Below are 19,287 nucleotides of genomic sequence, written 5' to 3'. Positions count from 1 at the left end.
GCCACTAAATTATTGTTTGGTGATGTCAAATTGATTGTACCACACTTTATACCTTGGGCCATGGGGGGGGGGGGGGGGAAGCGTAAGGAATGCTTAAATCGAGTGCCACTGTCCGCCTCCCGGTAGCTGACGGTTCGTATCCACGAGCAAAGAGCTTGTCAATAGGGCAGTAAGGGTTTTCGGAGAAGCCTTACTGCGCTAGCCGTTCAGTGTTGGCGTCTTCGCATTTGAAGTCATACTCTCGTCATACTCACGTTTCCTACTTCTTTTCTCGCCAGCAAAGCCGGTGGCCTCGGGGCAAAGTGCTGGGTGGCTCGAGCGTCCTCAACTACATGCTCTACATCCGGGGCAACCGTCGTGACTACGACCGCTGGGAGCAGCAGCTCGGCTGCGAAGGCTGGGGATGGCGATCCGTGCTGCCTTACTTCATCAAGTCCGAGGACAACCGGGATCCCTCGATCGCCCACAATGGTAACGGAATTCGAATGTTTCGTTCGCAGAACGCATAGGCACTTTGCATCGTCCAAGGGGGGCTAGGACGATTGCATTGATTGCAAACGGGATGCTCATAACATCCATCCATCCATTCATGATTGCCCTAGCGTCGCCGACGCTGGCCGCTAGGAACACGAAGAAAATGAGGCGCCGTTCCAAAGCATAGTGACTCACGCATCGTCGCTCGTCTGAGTGTTCAGTGTCAGGTTTTGATGAGATCAAGCTAACGAATTTCGGCGCCTGTGATCTTTATTGCAAACGTGTGCAGTCATTTGCAGAGCATGCGCACTTTGATTTTTTCGCCTCTCGGAAACTCCTGCATATTGATAGGCTATTGCAAGTGTCAAAGAGAATATTTATCGTGTCGCTGCCATTTTCGTTATACCGCTGCCTACGCTGTTTATTTCGGCGATGTCGCCTAAGAGCCATCTGGCCAAACCTACGCCAAAACAGCGTTTAAGCTTGTGCCGTATAATTAAAGCTCACTGCTGCGGCCAAATCTGGAAACCTTCAGTACATTGCTGCCTATACGGCAGTAGAGTGCCAGTGAGGTAACCGACCATTCGGGGCTATGCTCGACTATCCCACATTTACAAAAAAAAAAAAAAGACTCATCCCTCTGTCATAGGAATCCGTATACACGATAGTGAAACGTGTCTTCACAGAAGATGTTGCATGCTTATTGTACGTGAAGAATTAAGTTGCTACAGCCATCAGCGGCACCCTAACACTGCACAGGTATCCTCTACAATTTTCACACGAGCAAAAGTTGTCGAACGACTCGCGACCGGGAAATATCCCCCAGAGACGCTGGATTGAGCACGCCGGAGCGTTGCGCAAATCCGCCAGAAGCCAAAGGCGTTCGCAAACCCTACAAGCGAAATCAAACAAGTTGACAGTAAATCGCTTCGTAAACTCACGGTCCACTCCAGCGAAATGAGCACAATTTGCTGATAGGCGACCGTGTTGCAGGCTTGCGGTGCGCGAGGCATCCTGCTACCGAGTAACCTCGGCGAAAGTACGAGCATTTAGGCCGGCTCCGGAGAGCCAGGGGCGGAGGTCCTCGGTAACATTTAGGGACCGGAGGGAGCGTCCCAGTGCGCGCTTAGTACGTTAGCGAAAAAGTCCTGGCATTTCGGGCGACGGAAGGGGTAAGAGCGGCTTGGATCCATTAGTATTCGCCGCGTATGAAACGCCGTCAGGGCAAAACAATGATGGCAGTCTGTGCAGTATCGTTGTGGTGAATTGACGTAACATTATTTTGCACCACTGTGACGAGGGTATGGATTATTATGAAAAACGACTGATTGCTTTCCTTTCTTGTTTGCCACTTACAGGTTACCACGGCCGAGGCGGCTACCTCACAGTTTCCACTCCTCCGTACGCGTCCCCACTAGCGCATGCCTTCGTAGAAGCTGGACAGACGTTGGGCTACCCCAATATCGACCTCAACGGGCCGTTTCAGACTGGTGAGTACACGTACACTCGCGTACACGCGTACCGCGCACATAGATCCATATCAGATGGGTGTTTGAACTTTTTGGGAACAAGCTTCTTGACAGAACGCTTGTTTCTGTGCTCTCTGCATTTTTGGTGAACTCTTTGCCTTTCGGGGTGCCTTACCTCCCCGTCTTGCGACCATGGACGCGGAGCATGCCACAGGCCCTCCTGGCCAGAAGTCATCACGGCTGTCAACCGCAAGGAAGCGAGTTGGCTCCCCCAGCGACACCGAGGACACCGAGCTGTACTCTATGTCGGAAGACGACTCATCCGACGACGGCTTCATACCCGTCCGGAGTAAGAGGGCGAAGAGAAAGATCGCCAACACAGCGCCGTCACCTCCTGCGAGCACTACGACTATGAAGTCAAGGCCTGCGCGCTGGCCACACGTCATCATCTTTATGCCGGAAGAACCGTCAAGCAACCTACGGTTGCTGAACAGGCAAGCCCTATCCATTTTTCTGGAACGTGCGGTGCCGGATCAAATTAAAGACATCAGAATAAATCCACGCAAGAATATACTCGCCATAGACGTGTACAACGCGAGTGCGCTTGGAACACTTCAAGAAATCACGGAGCTTGGCGGAATCAAAATGCGCCCCTTCATCCCGATCGACGACACATCGATAGCCGGTGTAATTTACGACATTGACATTGCCATTCCCAATGAAGATTTACCTAGCCTCATCAAGCCGGCAAACGAGGGCACGATCATTACGCAAGTGCGCCGTCTTGGGAATACGCGCTGCGTAAAAGTTATCTTCAAGGGGGATTGCATACCCTCCCACGTTAAAGTCGGACATTTTCGACATCCAGTTCGACCATTCATCCAGAAGCCGCTTCAGTGCCATCAGTGCTTCAGGCTAGGACACGTAAAGGGCGTGTGTCCGAACTCGCTTCTGTGTCCCCGTTGCGCTGAACCTCATGCAGAAGTGACCTGCGGTGCCACAGTTCTGAAGTGCGCCAACTGTAGCGGCCCTCACGCAGCCTCGTCGAAAGACTGCCCCCGCATCAAGAGGGAGCGCGCGGTTCTGAAGCAAATGGCCAGAGACAATTCGGCCCACAGGGAGGCAGCCGAAGTAGTCCGGCGTCGGCGTCGACGTCGGCACCGTCGTAAGTCTTCAAAGAAGGCGCATGAGCGAAGCGATAGTACCCGCTCCACTACGGTACCACTTAGTCGCGACACGATAGGGCCCACCACTTCCACGAGGGCATCAGATAAGACTCTTTCTTTAGAGGAATGGCCTACGCTACCGAGCCGCTCCCTTGCTAAGGAACCTCAGAAGGTCACGGCGCCACCGGAGCCTTCTCCGGCCATTGATGATTCACCTAAAACAGATCAAGTCATCTCGGTGCTACGTTCCCTCATGGAGGCCATCCGAACGATTTTAGTTGAGATGGGGACACCGTCTGCTCGAAGCGCACTTAAAGTGCTGGACGCCTTAAGCCCAGTGCTTGAATCCCTCAACTAGAAAGATGGCTACCCATACCCCATCCTTCCGAAAAGAAGTCAAGGCAGCGTCCGTCATGCAGTGGAACGCCAGAGGGCTAAAATCACGAATTTCAGATTTCCGTCAGTATGTGTACACCAATGTGTTTCCACTCATCGTCATTTGTGAGCCCAACTTGTCGAAACCAATCAGACTGTCAGGGTACGAATGTTTCATGTCATCAACAAATAGTGCATGCAGCAAAATCATCATTTTTGTTCGTCGGGAACTCACCTATGTTTTGCAACCGATTGCGCCCCACGACGACAATCAGTATGTATGCGTCACAGTTAAAAAGAACAAACTCTTGTTTACTCTCATAGGCGTGTATATATCGCCTTCCAACAATTTCGACACTAAAAGATTAGCGGATATCTTGAGTGTTTGCCCCGCTCCATGGGTCATCATAGGAGATTTCAATGCACACCATCCAGCATGGGGAAGTACAAAGACAAATGCAAGAGGACGAAGATTATCAAGCATCGCCTACAACTATGGCCTTACTCTCTTGAACGATGGTAGCCCCACCTTTCTTCGAGGCGTGACATACGGCAGCTGCCTCGACCTTGCTTTTGTCTCCAACTCTCTCGCCAGATATGTGAAGTGGTTTCCAGATATTGAGACCCATGGGAGTGATCACATTCCCACCTATCTGAACATCAAAGGCTTGATGTCTAGATCTGGCCCACGGAATACCATTCGGACGATTCAATGGGCCAACTTCAAATCTGATATGGAAGATGCCTGCAGCGAGGGCCTACCCTCTGGGTTAGAAGAAACAATTAAAAATACGATGCGGAACGCCACTCGCATACTGACGATCTCTCACACGCGAAACGACTTCGACATAGAATTAGAGCGACTTCGCGCACTTCGTCGCCGGGCGGAACGTCGATATCGGCGTACAAGATCAATCCATGACCTTAGGGCAGCCAGGAGGATACAAAAGAAGATTCAGCGTCGAATGAATAGATTAGCGTCGGAACGTTGGGCAACGTTTTGCCAAACACTCGACCCCCGCAAGCCGCTGTCTCACATTTGGAAAACGGTGCAAGGTCTGCGTTGCCTTCCGGAACAGCGTTTTCCATTCAAGGCACTCGCGCTTTTCCAAGGGCGGCAAGACATCGATGTCGCAGAAGACTTTTGTGTGCGAATGGCAGACCAAGCGACACGCCCAGATCCTCCAGCCCGAGATGATGTCCCCCATTCCCGAGATTGCCGCATGGACCTTCCTTTTACAATGGAGGAGCTCGAGGCGGCACTAGCTCTCTGCAGGCGCTCATCATCTCCGGGTCCAGATGGTATATCATACCGAGCCTTGTGCTATCTCGGAGAATCCGCACGGACAGCACTATTGAGTCTCTACAACACCTCATGGCAGGAGGGAAATGTTCCTGACGAATGGAAGGTGAGCCGCCTGGTGCCAATATTGAAGCAGGGCAAATCCCCACTAGAGCTCAGCTCTTACCGCCCGATAGCGTTGGCCAGCTGTGTAGGAAAGATAATGGAACGGATGATCCTTGGCCGCCTGGAATGGTACCTTGAACACTACAAGATTTATCCGAGTTCCATGGCTGGTTTCCGACGTGACCGCTCTTCCATCGACAATGTAGTTGATCTCGTTTCATATGTCCAGCACGAAAGGTCCCGTAAACGTTTATCTGCAGCTTTATTCTTAGATGTGAAAGGGGCATACGATAACGTATTGCATGAGGCTATTCTCGACGCTCTTGTGACGGTTGGCCTAGGTGGCCGAGTATTTTTATGGATTGCAAGTTACCTATCTGCAAGATCATTCTATGTATTAACTGACGATGGCCCAACTACGCGACGCTATACCAGCAAGGGCGTTCCTCAAGGCGGTGCTCTCAGCCCGACGCTATTCAACCTCGCTCTTATTGGGCTTGCTGAACACTTGCCAACTACCACCAAAATTTCAGTATACGCAGACGACATCTGTCTCTGGACTTCGGCAGTCACACGTCCTCAGATACGTGCACGGCTTCAGAGAGCGGCTACTTTGACAGCGAGCTACTTGTGTGAACAAGGTCTCAGCATATCGCCAGAAAAATGCGCCCTAGTGGCGTTTACTCGCAAACCAATGACGCCTTATGTCATCTCAATCAACGGGCGGACCATTTCCTGTGTCAGAACCTACAGATTTCTAGGCGTAATTATCGACCGAGACCTCTGTTGGAGCCCGCACGTGGCTTACATGAAACGACGCCTAACAGCAACCTCCCAGTTGTTTAAATACCTGACAGGAAAGACGTGGGGGATGTCAGTAGACGCAATGCTGAGACTCTACAGAGCTCTCTTTCTCGGTTTTTTAAGATACAGTCTACCTGTACTGAACAACACCTGCAAGACAAATATTCGTGTTCTGCAAGCAGCGCAAGCTCAAGCACTCAGAGTTTGTCTTGGTTTGCCGAGATGCACGTCAACTGAGGCAACTATTGCGATTGCTCGGGACCATCCAATGCAGACTCACATCACGGTGGAAACCCTGAGAACGCATATCAGACATTTGGCACGGGCCCCCTATCACCACCTTGCAACACTACCTTCAGACAGGCACCAAGCATCATTCTCAAAAACTATTGTCAAGTACAACGACAAACTTCCCTCGGGCTTCACCGCTGCATCTAAACCATCGATGCCCCCTTGGTGCCTTGTCAGCCCCACAGTCCATCTCAACGTGCCAGGAATCGGGAAAAAGTCTGAGCTGTCGTCGCCTGTGCTGAAACAACTGTCTCTGCTTCTTCTGCACGAGAGGTACGCAGACAGTGCACATATTTATACTGACGGTTCCACAAACATCCAGTGTTCGTCCGGTGCTGCAGTCGTCCCAGAAAGAGGTATTACCATCAGCTTTAGGACTGACCACCCAACGACATCTACATCTGCGGAACTAGCTGCTCTTCGAGCTGCACTTTGTTTTGTCAATCGGGAACCACCTCGACAATGGTCAATTTTCAGCGACTCAAAGGCAGCCCTACAATCTGTACTATCAGCTCTGCGTCGCGGGCCATCTGAACAGCTCGTATTCGATATTAGATGCCTACTTCATACATCACATGAGAAAGGACATCACGTGACGTTTCAGTGGCTGCCAAGTCACTGCGGCGTCATCGGAAATGAAGACGCCGATAAAGCCGCTCGGACAGCTCTTGAAGACACACAGGAAGAGGCCATACCACTTTCACGTTCCGACGCAGCCAGCAGACTTCAAGTGCTTGCACAGGAGATCACGCTCTCTCTATGGTGCACACCAAGCAGCCAGACCAACCGCAGCGATCATCAACACGACCTGCCCTCCTTGATGCATCTCTGTATGCCAACCGGACTCCGCCGAAGTGAGGCCACCCTGCTTTATCGCTTATGGCTAGGGGTGGCCTTCACGAAATCTTACTCGTTTCGCATTGGAATGGCCGACAACGCTCTCTGCAATGCCTGTCTTTGCGAGGAGACGCTGCAACACATTCTGTGCGACTGTCCTGAATATAATGTTCAGAGACAGTCCATGGCGTCCGTTCTAGCGCACCTTGACAGTAGACCATTGTCAGTTGCAACCATTTTCACATATCGCCGACTGAAGACATCGCAGCTGAAGGCGACGAAGGGACTACTTCGGTTTATGAAGGATACGGGCTTGGACAAGCGACTGTGACAGTGATGTCACGTACCACACAAGAGTGACAGACTGTAACCAACGATGTGTGTGCCGTGTTATGTGCCCTCTATCTCTTCTCCCCATCTTTCATCCCCCCCATCCCGCTCCCATGTGTAGGGTAGCAAACCAGTTAGGCAAAACTGGTTAACCTCCCTGCCTTCCTTCTCCACTTTTTCCTTCCTTCCCTTCCTTCCTTGGGAACAAGGTTCAAGTTGCGGGTTTGCGTCAATTTCTTGCACCAGGCGAGACAACTTGTGGGCCGTCCAAGTCAGTGGTTGATATGTGTCCTCGAGTAAGATTCCTTCTTCAGATGGTTTCCGCAGCCCTTCATCCGTAATGCTGGCGCCTCGCGTCAGCTGCCTATTCGGCAATTTTCATGGTATTCTGCAGCTGGATTTTCAAAGCACAGGAAAAGTTGTTTAGAACTACCGTTTCACCAGCGTATATAGGTTTCGCCTAAGTTCACAAGTCATTTCATCCCTTGGCGCGTCGTCGGTGGTCTTCAGCCACAAGGAAGCTTGTAGGCCATTTAACGTTACGCGTGAAACAAAACAATTGTCTCGGTAAAACACTAAATCGACCCTAAATTTATCTCCAGTTATGTTTCTCTGAATTCTTTATTCAGCATTCAGTTTAGGATTGTTCTTGCGTCTGCATCTTCTTTTCTTATGCCTCACTAGAGCAACTGAGCATTTGTCTATTTTATTTTCAAACGTTTGATTTGGTTCACATGCTATTCACGAATAAAAAACAATAATAAAAGATGCCCTTGCTTGGCCGGTAGCTCGCACGCAAGAACACAGACGATATCTTCGTCCGTACAAATTTATCTACTCGCCGATACTTTTTTCGTTTTATTGGATTTCCCTACATGCATAAAGAACGGCATAATATACGCTGTTTCAGCAGGCAGTTTTAGTTGACAGAACCCGAAGTTTCAATAATCCTGTGAGGATGAGGAGGGACATCCTATACGAAAGGCAGCAGCTCCACTTCCGCCCTCCCACAATATGAAACATCAAGCTGAAAACATAGAAAAATCAAGTTGATTTTATTCCATTGGTTTTCAGCATGCATATCAAAGTCCGCTACTCCGCTGATCAAGCAATTCTCTAAACGACCTTCTACTGAATTTGCTATGTTTGCTGAAGCGTGTTGCAACTTCAGCCAACCTCGTCAATTCCGTGCAGTGTAGCGTTAAGTAATTCGTGCCGCCAGCCAACCGGAAAAGAGAACCAGAAGAAGGGCGCTCCAGTCTTTCGCCTCTGATCAACCGCGCGATACGGAATGACTGGAAGCTTCACAGACGTGTTAGTAGCTGACAATGGGCGAGGCTTCTCCCTTCTGAGGAACACTAAGTCTGCAGCCGTTAGTGTCTGGCTGACATAAGACCTAGCCTTCCCTGTACTGCAAGACGTTGGTGAGATAGACTGCGGTGTGTGTCAGTCAGCATGCATCATTGTCGTGTCGTGTTACATACAATGTTAGTAAAAAGCATTAGGGCTACGCTGCCACAGGTACTATTGTCTATATAAGGGAGTGTCATTCGTTTGCCACAGGTTCCAAGACCCTGGGGGTAGCAAATAACGCTTGTACTAACAATCCATAGCTCTTGAGTGTTATGAGTGCCACGATAACTGCACCACACAACAGAACGGCGCGTGCGGTGTTGTCGCGGTTTAGTGTGCGTAATTTGGAAGAAGGCTGTAGGTTATGCTTTTGTACTACTTTAACAGAAAACCGTTGATGCAGGCTTCGCCATTCCTCAGAGCACGCTCAGACGAGGCGCCCGATGCAGCACTGCCAAGGCCTTCCTGGAGCCATGCAGGGGACGGCCAAACCTGCACATATTGGTCCGCGCGCATGTTACCAAGGCAAGCGAGGCGTTCTCTTCTTGTGAGGCACAGGCAAGGCGACGCTGTTAATGAGCGTGCCACAGCTAATGGGGCAGCGATACCACCAGCGTAATTGCAATTATTTCTTCGTAATATTATACTATTGATCATTTATAGGCCCGTATCCACGACTAGCTCTTACGCTGGAATTGTTCGTAACAAAAGAAATGCAGCCAAACTTTATGCTAAACCTACAATAGCGATGTTGACCGGCCAATGGAAAATAGCATATACGAAAGAGAATATTTGCGCATTCAATCCCTGTTCATTTTTTTCTTTTATTTACGCGCAAAGCATACTTCCCGAACCTAAGCTACGCTTTAAATGAACATGTTTTAACAAGACGCCCATGCGTTTGGGTTGCCGTGTTGTTTAAGGGTAGCCTGCGCAGCCGCTGCGCCTGTGATGTCTTCTGAAGCAATGCGCAAGCAAAAATGCGCTGTAAATGTTGTTGTGGTCGACTTGTGCGACTATTCTTGGTAGCACATAGACAGTAGTACAGTACATTACCTTAGCGCCAACAATTTAGGTCACATGGCACGTCATGATGTATTAGGACGCCTGCACGTATTGGTCTTAATGAGGCTCCCTTGGCGTGCACTGATAACGTTCTGCAGGACGTGTCGCGTTGTTCGAGAATGCAGACAGTATCTCTTGTAGTCATACGCAAGCCATAGAAGCAATGGAATATTTTTCGATAAAGTCTACTTCCTTCGAGCTCCAATTGGACGGCGTGAGTACAAACATTCAAGAAGCATTTGAGTTCGCAGTTGCCACGGCGAGAATGTCATAGGTAAAAGGAACAGGAGGGTTCGTGAAGAATGGTGAAGGGTGGGGCAAATTCCCATAACTTTCCAATGACTACTGGAACACAAAATGAGCAGCGTCTATTATCTATCAATAACGGAATTAAGACAAAAGTGTTCCAAGGCTTTACCGTTGCCAGTACCCGCCGCGGTGACTTGTCGCCTGTGGTGCTGTGCTGCTAAGCACGAAGTCACGGGATCAAATCCTGACCGCGGCGGCCGCATTTCGATGGCGGCGAAATCCAAAAACTCCTGTGTCCCGTGATATGGACGCAAATTAAAGATTCCCTGGCGGCCAGAAATAATCCGGAGTCGCCAGCTACGACGTGCCTCATAATCAAATCGTGGTTTCGCACGTAAAAGCCCAGAATTCGATTCAAAACCATTGCCAATGGGCTAATTTAGGTCACACATTCTTGCTTCCTGGCAATCGCTTGACACCACCGCAAGACGAGAACCATGTGTGTGTGCGTGTGTGTGTGTGTGCGTGTGTGTGTGTGTGTGTGTGTGTGTGTGTGTGTGTGTGTGTGTGTGTGTGTGTGTGTGTGTGTGTGTGTGTGTGTGTGTGTGTGTGTGTGTGTGTGTGTGTGTGTGTGTGTGTGTGTGTGTGTGTGTGTGTGTGTGTGTGTGTGTGTGTGTGTGTGTGTGTGTGTGTGTGTGTGTGTGTGTGTGTGTGTGTGTGTGTGTGTGTGTGTGTGTGTGTGTGTGTGTGTGTGTGTGTTTAACTCGAACGATTTTGACCAATTTGGTTTTTGCGTTCGCCCATTGGCCGTCACAGCCAGATTCGAACGCGCGACCTGAGAAGCGGAACGAAATAATCACTAAGCCCACCCCGCCCACCCCAGCCGGCTACAACAAACTAATATTTTCATTCCCGAGCCGTTACTACACGGTCCCTATATTTCAACAATGCTGTCCACTGTCGAACTCATCCGCGTACGTATGTTGAATATTCAGCGATTTGACTATAAAGTGTAACAACTAGGTTCTTACAGCACTTCAGGTGTTGCATACGAACTTGGCAAATCACGCAGAGAGCAGCCAAATGATGGCGTATGCATTCAAAAGCCGACGTGTTCGAATGTGGGCAGCAGATTTCATGAAGCAAGACAACCACCGGAAAAAACATTGGCTATGCGCTCACGTTAGGAAATGCGCTGATTTTAGAGCACGGCTCTTAGACGCCCGTTCCTGCGTTGAGCTTCGGCGTTCCTCGTCCTCCCTCGGCGTAAAACGCCAGAACGCGTTCCCTCGGCGTAACTGAAAGGAGGCGGAGAGCGGCGCGGAATAAAAGAAGGCGATAGCGAAGAGAGCGTGAGGCGGAAAGCGGAAGAGGAGAGTATGGCGATAGGGTAAGGAGAAAAGCAGAAGACTGCGATAGCGAAGGCAGCGCTAGGAGGAAAGCGGAGGAAGCCACCTTGAAGCACCATCAGATGGCGCTCACGTCTGCGCATCCGCGGTAGCGGCAGCGCCGGCAGTCCAAGGGAAAGAAAAAAAAAGAACCAGAAAGCTCGTCTCCGCGCACAGCGTTCGCCGCAAGCGTTTCCCGGTAAAGATTAGGGTTGCATAGCCTGCCGTTGCCGGGAAGCGTATTTCCAACTGCTCGTAGGTACAACGGGGCGTGGAACTTGCGGAGACGACAGACGTTTGCGCGCATGCGCGAGTGAGAGCGGGTGCGAGAGAGGAAATGTGGGGAGTTTTGATTCTTGAAAATACGACTCTGCCTAGGTACTACGGAGGAGTCCCTTGGGGCGCGGTGTATGCGCTTGTCCCTAGGCGCGCCGTGCCGGCAGAAGTCGCGGGGCGCGGTTGTGCTGAACTTAGCATCGCAAGTTGGCGGCTCGACGCAATCATATTTAATCGATCATGTTTTTACTAATGAAAACAACGTGTCATTATTTCGCATTATTGGCGGCGCCTCCAGGACACCAAAGCGGCAACGGGGATATCAAAGCTAGAAGCCGGACTGGTCCGTGGGTTGGGGCTCGCAGAGGCCTGCGCGTGCCAGGGGAGTATAAGATCGGCTGTCCGCTATCGCGGACAGCCAATGTTTTATGCGAACACCCCCAGGCACGCTTCGGCCTCTGCGGCCCCAACCCACGGGCCACCCGGCTTCCAACTTTGATCCCCCCGCTACCGCTTGGGTGCCCCGGAGATCCTGCGCCGCCTGCTTTAATATAACCTCAGGTGCTCTCCTGAGGCCTCCGTTTGCCGGTTACATGTGCCCTCCTGGAGCAGTGCTTGTAAAAAATCCGATCTATCGTCGCGACGAAAAATTCAACCCGCGACTTATAAAACACCAGTCAGAACATTGTCCCTTCAGACACAGCGATCACCAAGCGGCGTCCGCGCCCACTGCCTCACCGCGCGGGCAGCCAGCGGCGGAGCGTATAAACCAGCTCGACCGAACTCCGAAATGCCGGCATGTCAGGGGACAAACGAATACAACGCAATCTAAGAAACCTCCTCCGTAGTGCCTAGGCTGAGTCATATATTCAAGGAGCAAAAGCCCCCAGATTTTCTCTCTCGCGCCCGCTCTTACTCGCGCCTGCGCAGAAACGTCGAGCTCCGTCAAAAGTGGCACGCCCCGTTGTACCTACGAGCAATTCTAAATACGCTGCCGGGAAGCGTCAACTGTGTCGGCGCGCGTCGCGGCTCTGACAGTCGGTGCGGTGATTGGTACGACGCCTCAATATAACGCGAAATGAAAACATGTATAGAGCTGCGCTCAAAGTTCGCATTAGGTAGTATCGTAAGCGTCGGTGATTTTTTAACACAATAAATGTATTGGGAAGAGATGCTGAACAGACGAAGCGCTAGGCTCAACTGTTTATTCGCAGGGAAACAGCTCCGGCTGTATAAGTGTATCGCAGATACTGCGACGTCATGCTGATAACATTACAATGACTGCTCCAATAACTATTCAGTGCAATGAATCTGGTCATTTTGCGGAGGGCAAGCTAACGACCGTGCAAACTACGTGCACGGTGAATACTTATGCCTTTAGAGCATATGCACGGAAATGGGAGATTACAGTGTTTTGCATTAGCGCACGCGAGCCTCACGACGTTTGCATTCCGCTTGAGTATGGTTTGGGCCCCACGGAGCAGACCAAGCAGTTTTACTTTCACTTACTTATTCAATCGGTAATAAATTGAAACAGAAGCAGATGTGAAGCTATAGAGTACGCAAGCCGCTTTCATTTCTTGATCCAAAACACTCATTATTATTATTTACTACATTATTTGTAGGCAGCAGTAGCCGCTTGGACCATATGCGCAGTTTGCGGGTTATTCTTTGCCATGTACGTGCACGCTCAAAAAACATCGGTGAGAGTGAATTTTTTTTTTTTTTGTCGCAAGACGAGCACCCTTAAGATGTTAGTAAGAGCCCCTTTTAAAGGAGCCCGGAACCACCCCTCAGGCTTGGTGAAATAACATTGTCCGCGAGTAGAATATGCTGCTGTTAACATCCTCAGCCAAGCTTTGCTGTCTTACGCGGTGCGCCGAGCTCGCAAGTGGATCGCGAAGTCACCTTTCTCTCTAACGCTCTCTTTTCAACAGATGGCCATGTTTTCACTCTCATCTGGACGTTTTATTCCGTCATTCCCGTAGACGGCTGCTATTGGCCGATAGCTGACATCAACCTGCGGCGTAGATACCGCTGCCGCCGCGGGGTGCCGCCACGAGTCCCATGGCTAAACGCACTGCGGCTCTCTGAATACAACCGCGTTTGGCTTATGTTAAGCGCGTCGTAGGCACCAAAGGGGGAAGCCGTGGCGTCAACGTTAACACCAAAAATGAAATTTGAAGGGCTCGCCACGGTGACGCTTAGAAGGCGGAGTGTTGTGGGCACGCCCCACTGCACCGTAGCCTTCGCAGTGCAATGCACTGAAGAAGGAAAGGGAGCACACCGGAGGCCGTGTTTGATTGCCAATAACACCGCTTATGTTGAATGCATTGAAGTACTTATTGCAGCAAAGTATTTCTGAAATTGCCTACTTTCCCTTCAAGTGTCTTTCTCCACTTCAATAAAAAATGGTTCGGGGTATTTGGCTCAAGTAGAAGCGAAATGAAATCAACATGCCACTGTAAGATTCGTCGGACGGCCCTACCGCTGTCGACCAGATGTAGGAGTCGTCGGACTATCTCGCCGCTGCCACCATTTGAAGGAGATGAAGGTCGTAGACAGGAACTCGGTGAACAGGATTTATTTACATATTAACAGTTTAAGCAGAATACATTGGCAGACTAGCGCGACTCCCATATGGAGCCCGCAAAACTAACATACAGCAAACAGTTTACGAGCACACAGATCACTAGTTCATTTCTGGCATGACAGAGCACTCAGCTCCCGACAACGATCACGACACGAGCACACCCTAGCAGCCGGCAAACGCTGCTTATAAGCTCTCCGCTTGACGTCATAGTTCGACGTCATCGTTCGGACGAGGACGGAGCAGGAATGGAGGGTGAGGTGTGCCGGCTTGGAGGATGAGGTGTTCCGACTTGGAGGATGGGGTATGTCGGAGCAGGAATGGTCGGGAAGGTTCGTCCAAGCATTGTAAACTTGCCGCCGCCCCGCACTAAGGCTTCGGAGTCAACGACCGAGGGGAGTCGTTCCGCAGTATCGTTTACGCCCACACACACGCAAACACACAGGTGGGAAACCATACACACAAAGGCTCCGGAGTCGACGACCGAGGGCCTCGTAGAACTGCTTTGTCCCGGGTGGTGCGGCCAAGTACCCATTTCCGGAGTTGATCACGCGCCTCGTGGCTGCCGGCCGTTCGCAGCTCTCGGAAGGGCGCACCGACTGGTGGGCTTGGAACACGTGCAGCGGGCTGAAAGCTGGCACGTTGCCACCCCGTATGGCCATTCCTAACAGCTCCTCCATGGCCCGGAAAATCTCGCCTGGCCAGTGCTGGCAACCGCTGGGCAGGAGAGAATGGCTGGCGAGCAAGACGATGGCTTTGCTCTCTGCAACCCCTGCGTACTTGGAATGCTTTCAACCATCTTACAACAACTGGCACAGAAGAGTCGACCCGGCAACACAATACCGCTCAGCGTTCAAACGCCCGGAATTAGCTGCTAACCCACCAGGCCTCCTATCACAATTTCCATGCAAGTCACTCAACTGGGAATCCCAAATTTTGCCCCAAAATTTCGTGCCGCCAAAGCGAGCGTTCACGTTCCTCCTGAGTTCGACCAAACCCGACCGTCGCGCTGCACAAGAGTAAAGGTTTACGCAGAATTAAACCGAAGCCTTTCAAACACCAATACTCAAACATAACTTCAGCAGCCTAACTTCGCGAACAGCCTGTTCCTAGCCTATCACAGTGGCCTACTTATCTCACGTACTGTTGCCACTGAACAGTCTGGCCAACTCCACTGGTACGCAATCACAATCGCGCTAGCTTTGCGGTCCCTATTCCGAACACGTGCTTGCATCCTACAAAGTTTTCATCACGCTGACTCACATTTGTTCCTTTAGTCCACACAGGACACGTTCCTTAAATAAACAACCAAATTTGCGTAACTTACGCAACACAGAGAAACATTCGAACAAATGTGTCTTCTACTAACTAGCTCTTCGCACGCGTACTAGAGAAGTCAGAATACGGCTGCCTTCGACACACCCGAGCAACCCAGTCATAAACGTTCTGCTTCCTTCCGTCCACACAGGACACGCGCTAATGGACCTAAGAGCTCTCCTCAGTGCAAATCACGCACTTACTGAAAATCTACGCGGTTAACCTTAGAAAATAAAGAAACGCTTATAAAAAAAAAAGAAGGTTAACTAAAACACACGCGCGTTACGATAGGCCTCTCAACAACAACCTTGACACTCAGGTTATTTACACACACACACAAAAAAAAAAGCCTATGTACTCATTATTGAACATCTCGCGAGACTACAGGTTTACATAAAACGCATCTTTCAAATCTCGGAGCTTCCCAAACGAAAACACAAACAAAGCTCAAACCTTACACATTGAAAGAAATCCCAGTCTCAATTCGCGAAAATTCTCCGATGCTCAAAAAATCAAACAAAACAACATGTTTCTACGGAAGGGCTCTTGGCCTCCCTTTCCAAACGCTTTCGTCTGACTCATACTTTGAGTTGGACCCGAGGTGGCCGCGGTTTAAAAGCTACTCTGGCTACGGAGGAACAACAAAAGGGCTGACTCACTATCAGCTCCCCCAAGACGTTACGGTCTCCTGCCAATTTGCGTCCTCGCGCCCCGCCTTCAACATGACCTCGACTGACCGCGTCGCTACTCCCCACCTGGTCTCGTCTTGCCACCTTGCGCTTCTTTGTACTGCACGCTGAGCTACGAAGAGAACGACGGAACGACGAGGAATTTGACTGCCCCGTGCCCTTTGTCCGCGTCCGTGCAGAACAAGCTTCTCGGTCCCCCTTTGACCGGTGGCTCGAACGTTTTCGATGCGTCGACATCGTCAGTGACGACCGCACCTTTTTCCTCGCGCCCTGCCCTTTTGGATTTCTCGCCATCTTTGGCGGCGCTACATTAGTTACCGTCTTTCGGTCTTTACCGCGCTTCTTTTTACGGCGCTTTCTCTTCGCACTCACTTTCATGTCGCCTTCTCGTGCCTCGTGCTGGCCGGTACACATTTCGTCGGCCCGGATCGGTCTCTTACCCGTACAGTCTGAGTGATTTACATTAAAATCTACTCTCACTTTGCCTCGACTGGCGGACAGCTCAACCGACTCTGGAACAATGCAGCAGGCTTTACTCGAGTTAGACAACTCGCACTCTTGCGAACTGCCCTCTACTACATTGCCCAGCTCACGCTGTGCATCTGCACACAGCCCGTCGGTATCGATCGCTGTCTCACGCGCACAGTCCGAATGATTAACAACTGAATCATCCCTATCTAGGCTATCTAGACTGGCGGAGAGCTGCACCGATCCCTGAACAATGCAGTTGTTCTCTCGTGAGCTACGGAGCTCGCCACCCCGAGAACTATTCTCAACTGCATCGTCCAGCTGGCACATTACTTCTGCACGCAGATCTGACTCGACATGGGTGCTCGCGTCTGTCAAGTCCGTAGTATTCTGTACCTCGCTAACGACCTCGCTACCATGAGATGCGACGCACACGCGCGGTAACTGTGCTAATTTGTTCGCAGCTGGCCTAGCTGTCTCTACAGTCCTCTGTTGGCACAGCACCTCGTCGCTCTCACTCTGGCCTTTAACGGCCTCTGCTGCCACTAAGGCTTCGTTAGCTGCTAGCACTTCGAATTCACTTGTGAACGTGCTGCTACTCTCACAGGTACTACTACTTTCCTCGGCTTTTGAACAAAATCTGCTATTTACTTCCTGCCACTTTCGCTGCGTCCAGCCTACAGATTTCTCAAGCCGCTGTTGTCTCTGTGCCAATAACTGATCACAATACTGTATCTGTTTCTTTACTGCTGCAATTTCTTTTTCAACATCCTGCCGTTTTTGCTCACGCTCTTGGCGTTTTCGCTCACGCTCTTGGTGTTTTCGCTCGCGCTCTTGGCGATTTCGCTCGCGCTCTTGGCGATTTCGCTCGCGCTCTTGGCATTCTTGCTTAATTGATTCCTGTTCCTGTCTTTTACCTAGAATTCGTTTGCCCATTTGTTCTATGAATTTCAAATCATTGTTACTTTCTAGAATGGTTTTACGAATCTCTGATTCCTTCAAGTCCTCATCTACGTTTACCTCGATCGCCTCACACAACCACAACAGGTCAGCTCTCGTCAAACACATTAGGACCATGGTCGCTACTTTAAGCTTTGGCTCTGCTGTCACACAATACTTGTTGCGATACCCACGCAAATCAAAATACAAGTAAAAGATCCCAGCGAATCAAATCCAAAAACACAGTGAAATTGAAGCCTGGTAAATCTTACAGCCAAAACCAAACGCTTACCCACTGAAGCAGCACCATATCACCAGTCCTTCCCCGCCGTATCCAGTCAGTTGCAAGAGGTGGTCAATCTCAAGTCGCCTCCAACTTGATCAGGATGCCGGTCGGTCACCATGTGCCAACGTCCGTCAGCTGCCGTTTGTTGTCTCCGAGTCGAAAGGCCGATCTAGAAGCCGTAGGCTGGTCTAGGAGCCGTAGGCTGATCTCACCGCTGCCATTCAGTTATTAGATTTGGCGGTCGTAGCTGTAGAGATGAACTTGGGACGACAGGACTAGGCGAGCAGGCTTTAATTGCAGGATTTGCATTTACAACAGGACATACATTGGCAGCCCAGCGCGACTCCCATATGGAGCCCGCAAAACTAACATACAGCAAACAGTTTACGAGCACACAGCTCACTAGTACATTTCTAGTATGACAGAGCAGTCAGCTCCCGACAATGATCACGACACGAGCACACCCTAGCAGCCGGCAAACGCTGCTTATAAGCTCTCCGCTTGACGTCATAGTTCGACGTCATCGTTCGGACGAGGACGGAGCAGGAATGGAGGGTGAGGTGTGCCGGCTTGGAGGATGAGGTGTGCCGACTTGGAGGATGGGGTATGTCGGAGCAGGAATGGTCGGGAAGGTTCGTCCAAGCATTGTAAACTTGCCGCCGCCCCGCACTAAAGCCCCGTTCACACTGAGACATTCGGCGTCTGGAGCGGCGCCCAGTTCGGCGGAACCCAGTTCGGCGGCGGCGAGATCCGCCGGAATAGCCCCTTCCGCGCCGATCGCTCCCGTAGCGATTTTTGCGGCAGCTGCCGCCGGATTGCCTCGCCGCCGCGCGGCGCTGACCAATCGGGGAGCGCGAAACAGAACTTCCAAAGATGGCGGCCGAGTCGCGCTCTTGCAGAGCTGGGCGAACCCACCAACGCCGCTGCCGCCGTCTCTTCGGCGAATGCTTCTGCGCGTCATGCATCGCCAGAAAGGTGCTTGCCAACAGGCCGAGCAGTACTGCCTCTTCTTGCTCGGGGTTCATCATTGTCTTGGCGCAACGTAAACACACGAACTCGACGCGAGCGGAGACAACTGCGCAATTTCGAGCCGCGCGAACATCCGGGATATCCGGAGCTTGATTGGAGGTTAGCACTTTATGGGGCAGATGGCGCTGTATGTCTTTCCGGCGGCGCGGTCCGCAAGCAGTGTGAACTACGCGATTTTCGGCGGCAGGAGAATTCCATTCGCTGTAGACGCCGGATTCCTCAGTGTGAACGTACCATAAGGCTTCGGAGTCAACGACCGAGGGGAGTCGTTCCGCAGTATCGTTTACGCCCACACACACGCAAACACACAGGTGCGAACCCATACACACAAAGGCTCCGGAGTCGACGACCGAGGGCCTCGTAGAACTGCTTTGTCCCGGGTGGTGTGACCAAGTACCAATTTCCGGAGTTGATCACGCGCCTCGTGGCTGCCGGCCGTTCGCAGCTCTCGGAAGGGCGCACCGACTGGTGGGCTTGGAACACG

At 51.1% G+C, this 19,287-nt stretch overlaps 1 protein-coding gene across 1 annotated transcript in view; it reads left to right on the top strand.

Moving 5' to 3' along the window:
• LOC126544119 (L-sorbose 1-dehydrogenase-like) overlaps positions 1-19,287 on the top strand; it is a 48,304-nt gene that overhangs the window by 8,464 nt on the left and 20,553 nt on the right. The window contains exons 3-5 of the mRNA XM_050191345.3: positions 279-471; positions 1,833-1,964; positions 8,911-9,032. Coding sequence (XP_050047302.3) covers positions 279-471; positions 1,833-1,964; positions 8,911-9,032 — 447 coding nt within the window. The remainder of the gene's footprint in view (positions 1-278; positions 472-1,832; positions 1,965-8,910; positions 9,033-19,287) is intronic.

This window comes from Dermacentor andersoni, chromosome 10 (genome assembly GCF_023375885.2).
Source record: "Dermacentor andersoni chromosome 10, qqDerAnde1_hic_scaffold, whole genome shotgun sequence".
Lineage (NCBI taxonomy): Eukaryota > Metazoa > Arthropoda > Arachnida > Ixodida > Ixodidae > Dermacentor > Dermacentor andersoni.
This window is presented reverse-complemented; position numbering and strand designations above follow the sequence as displayed.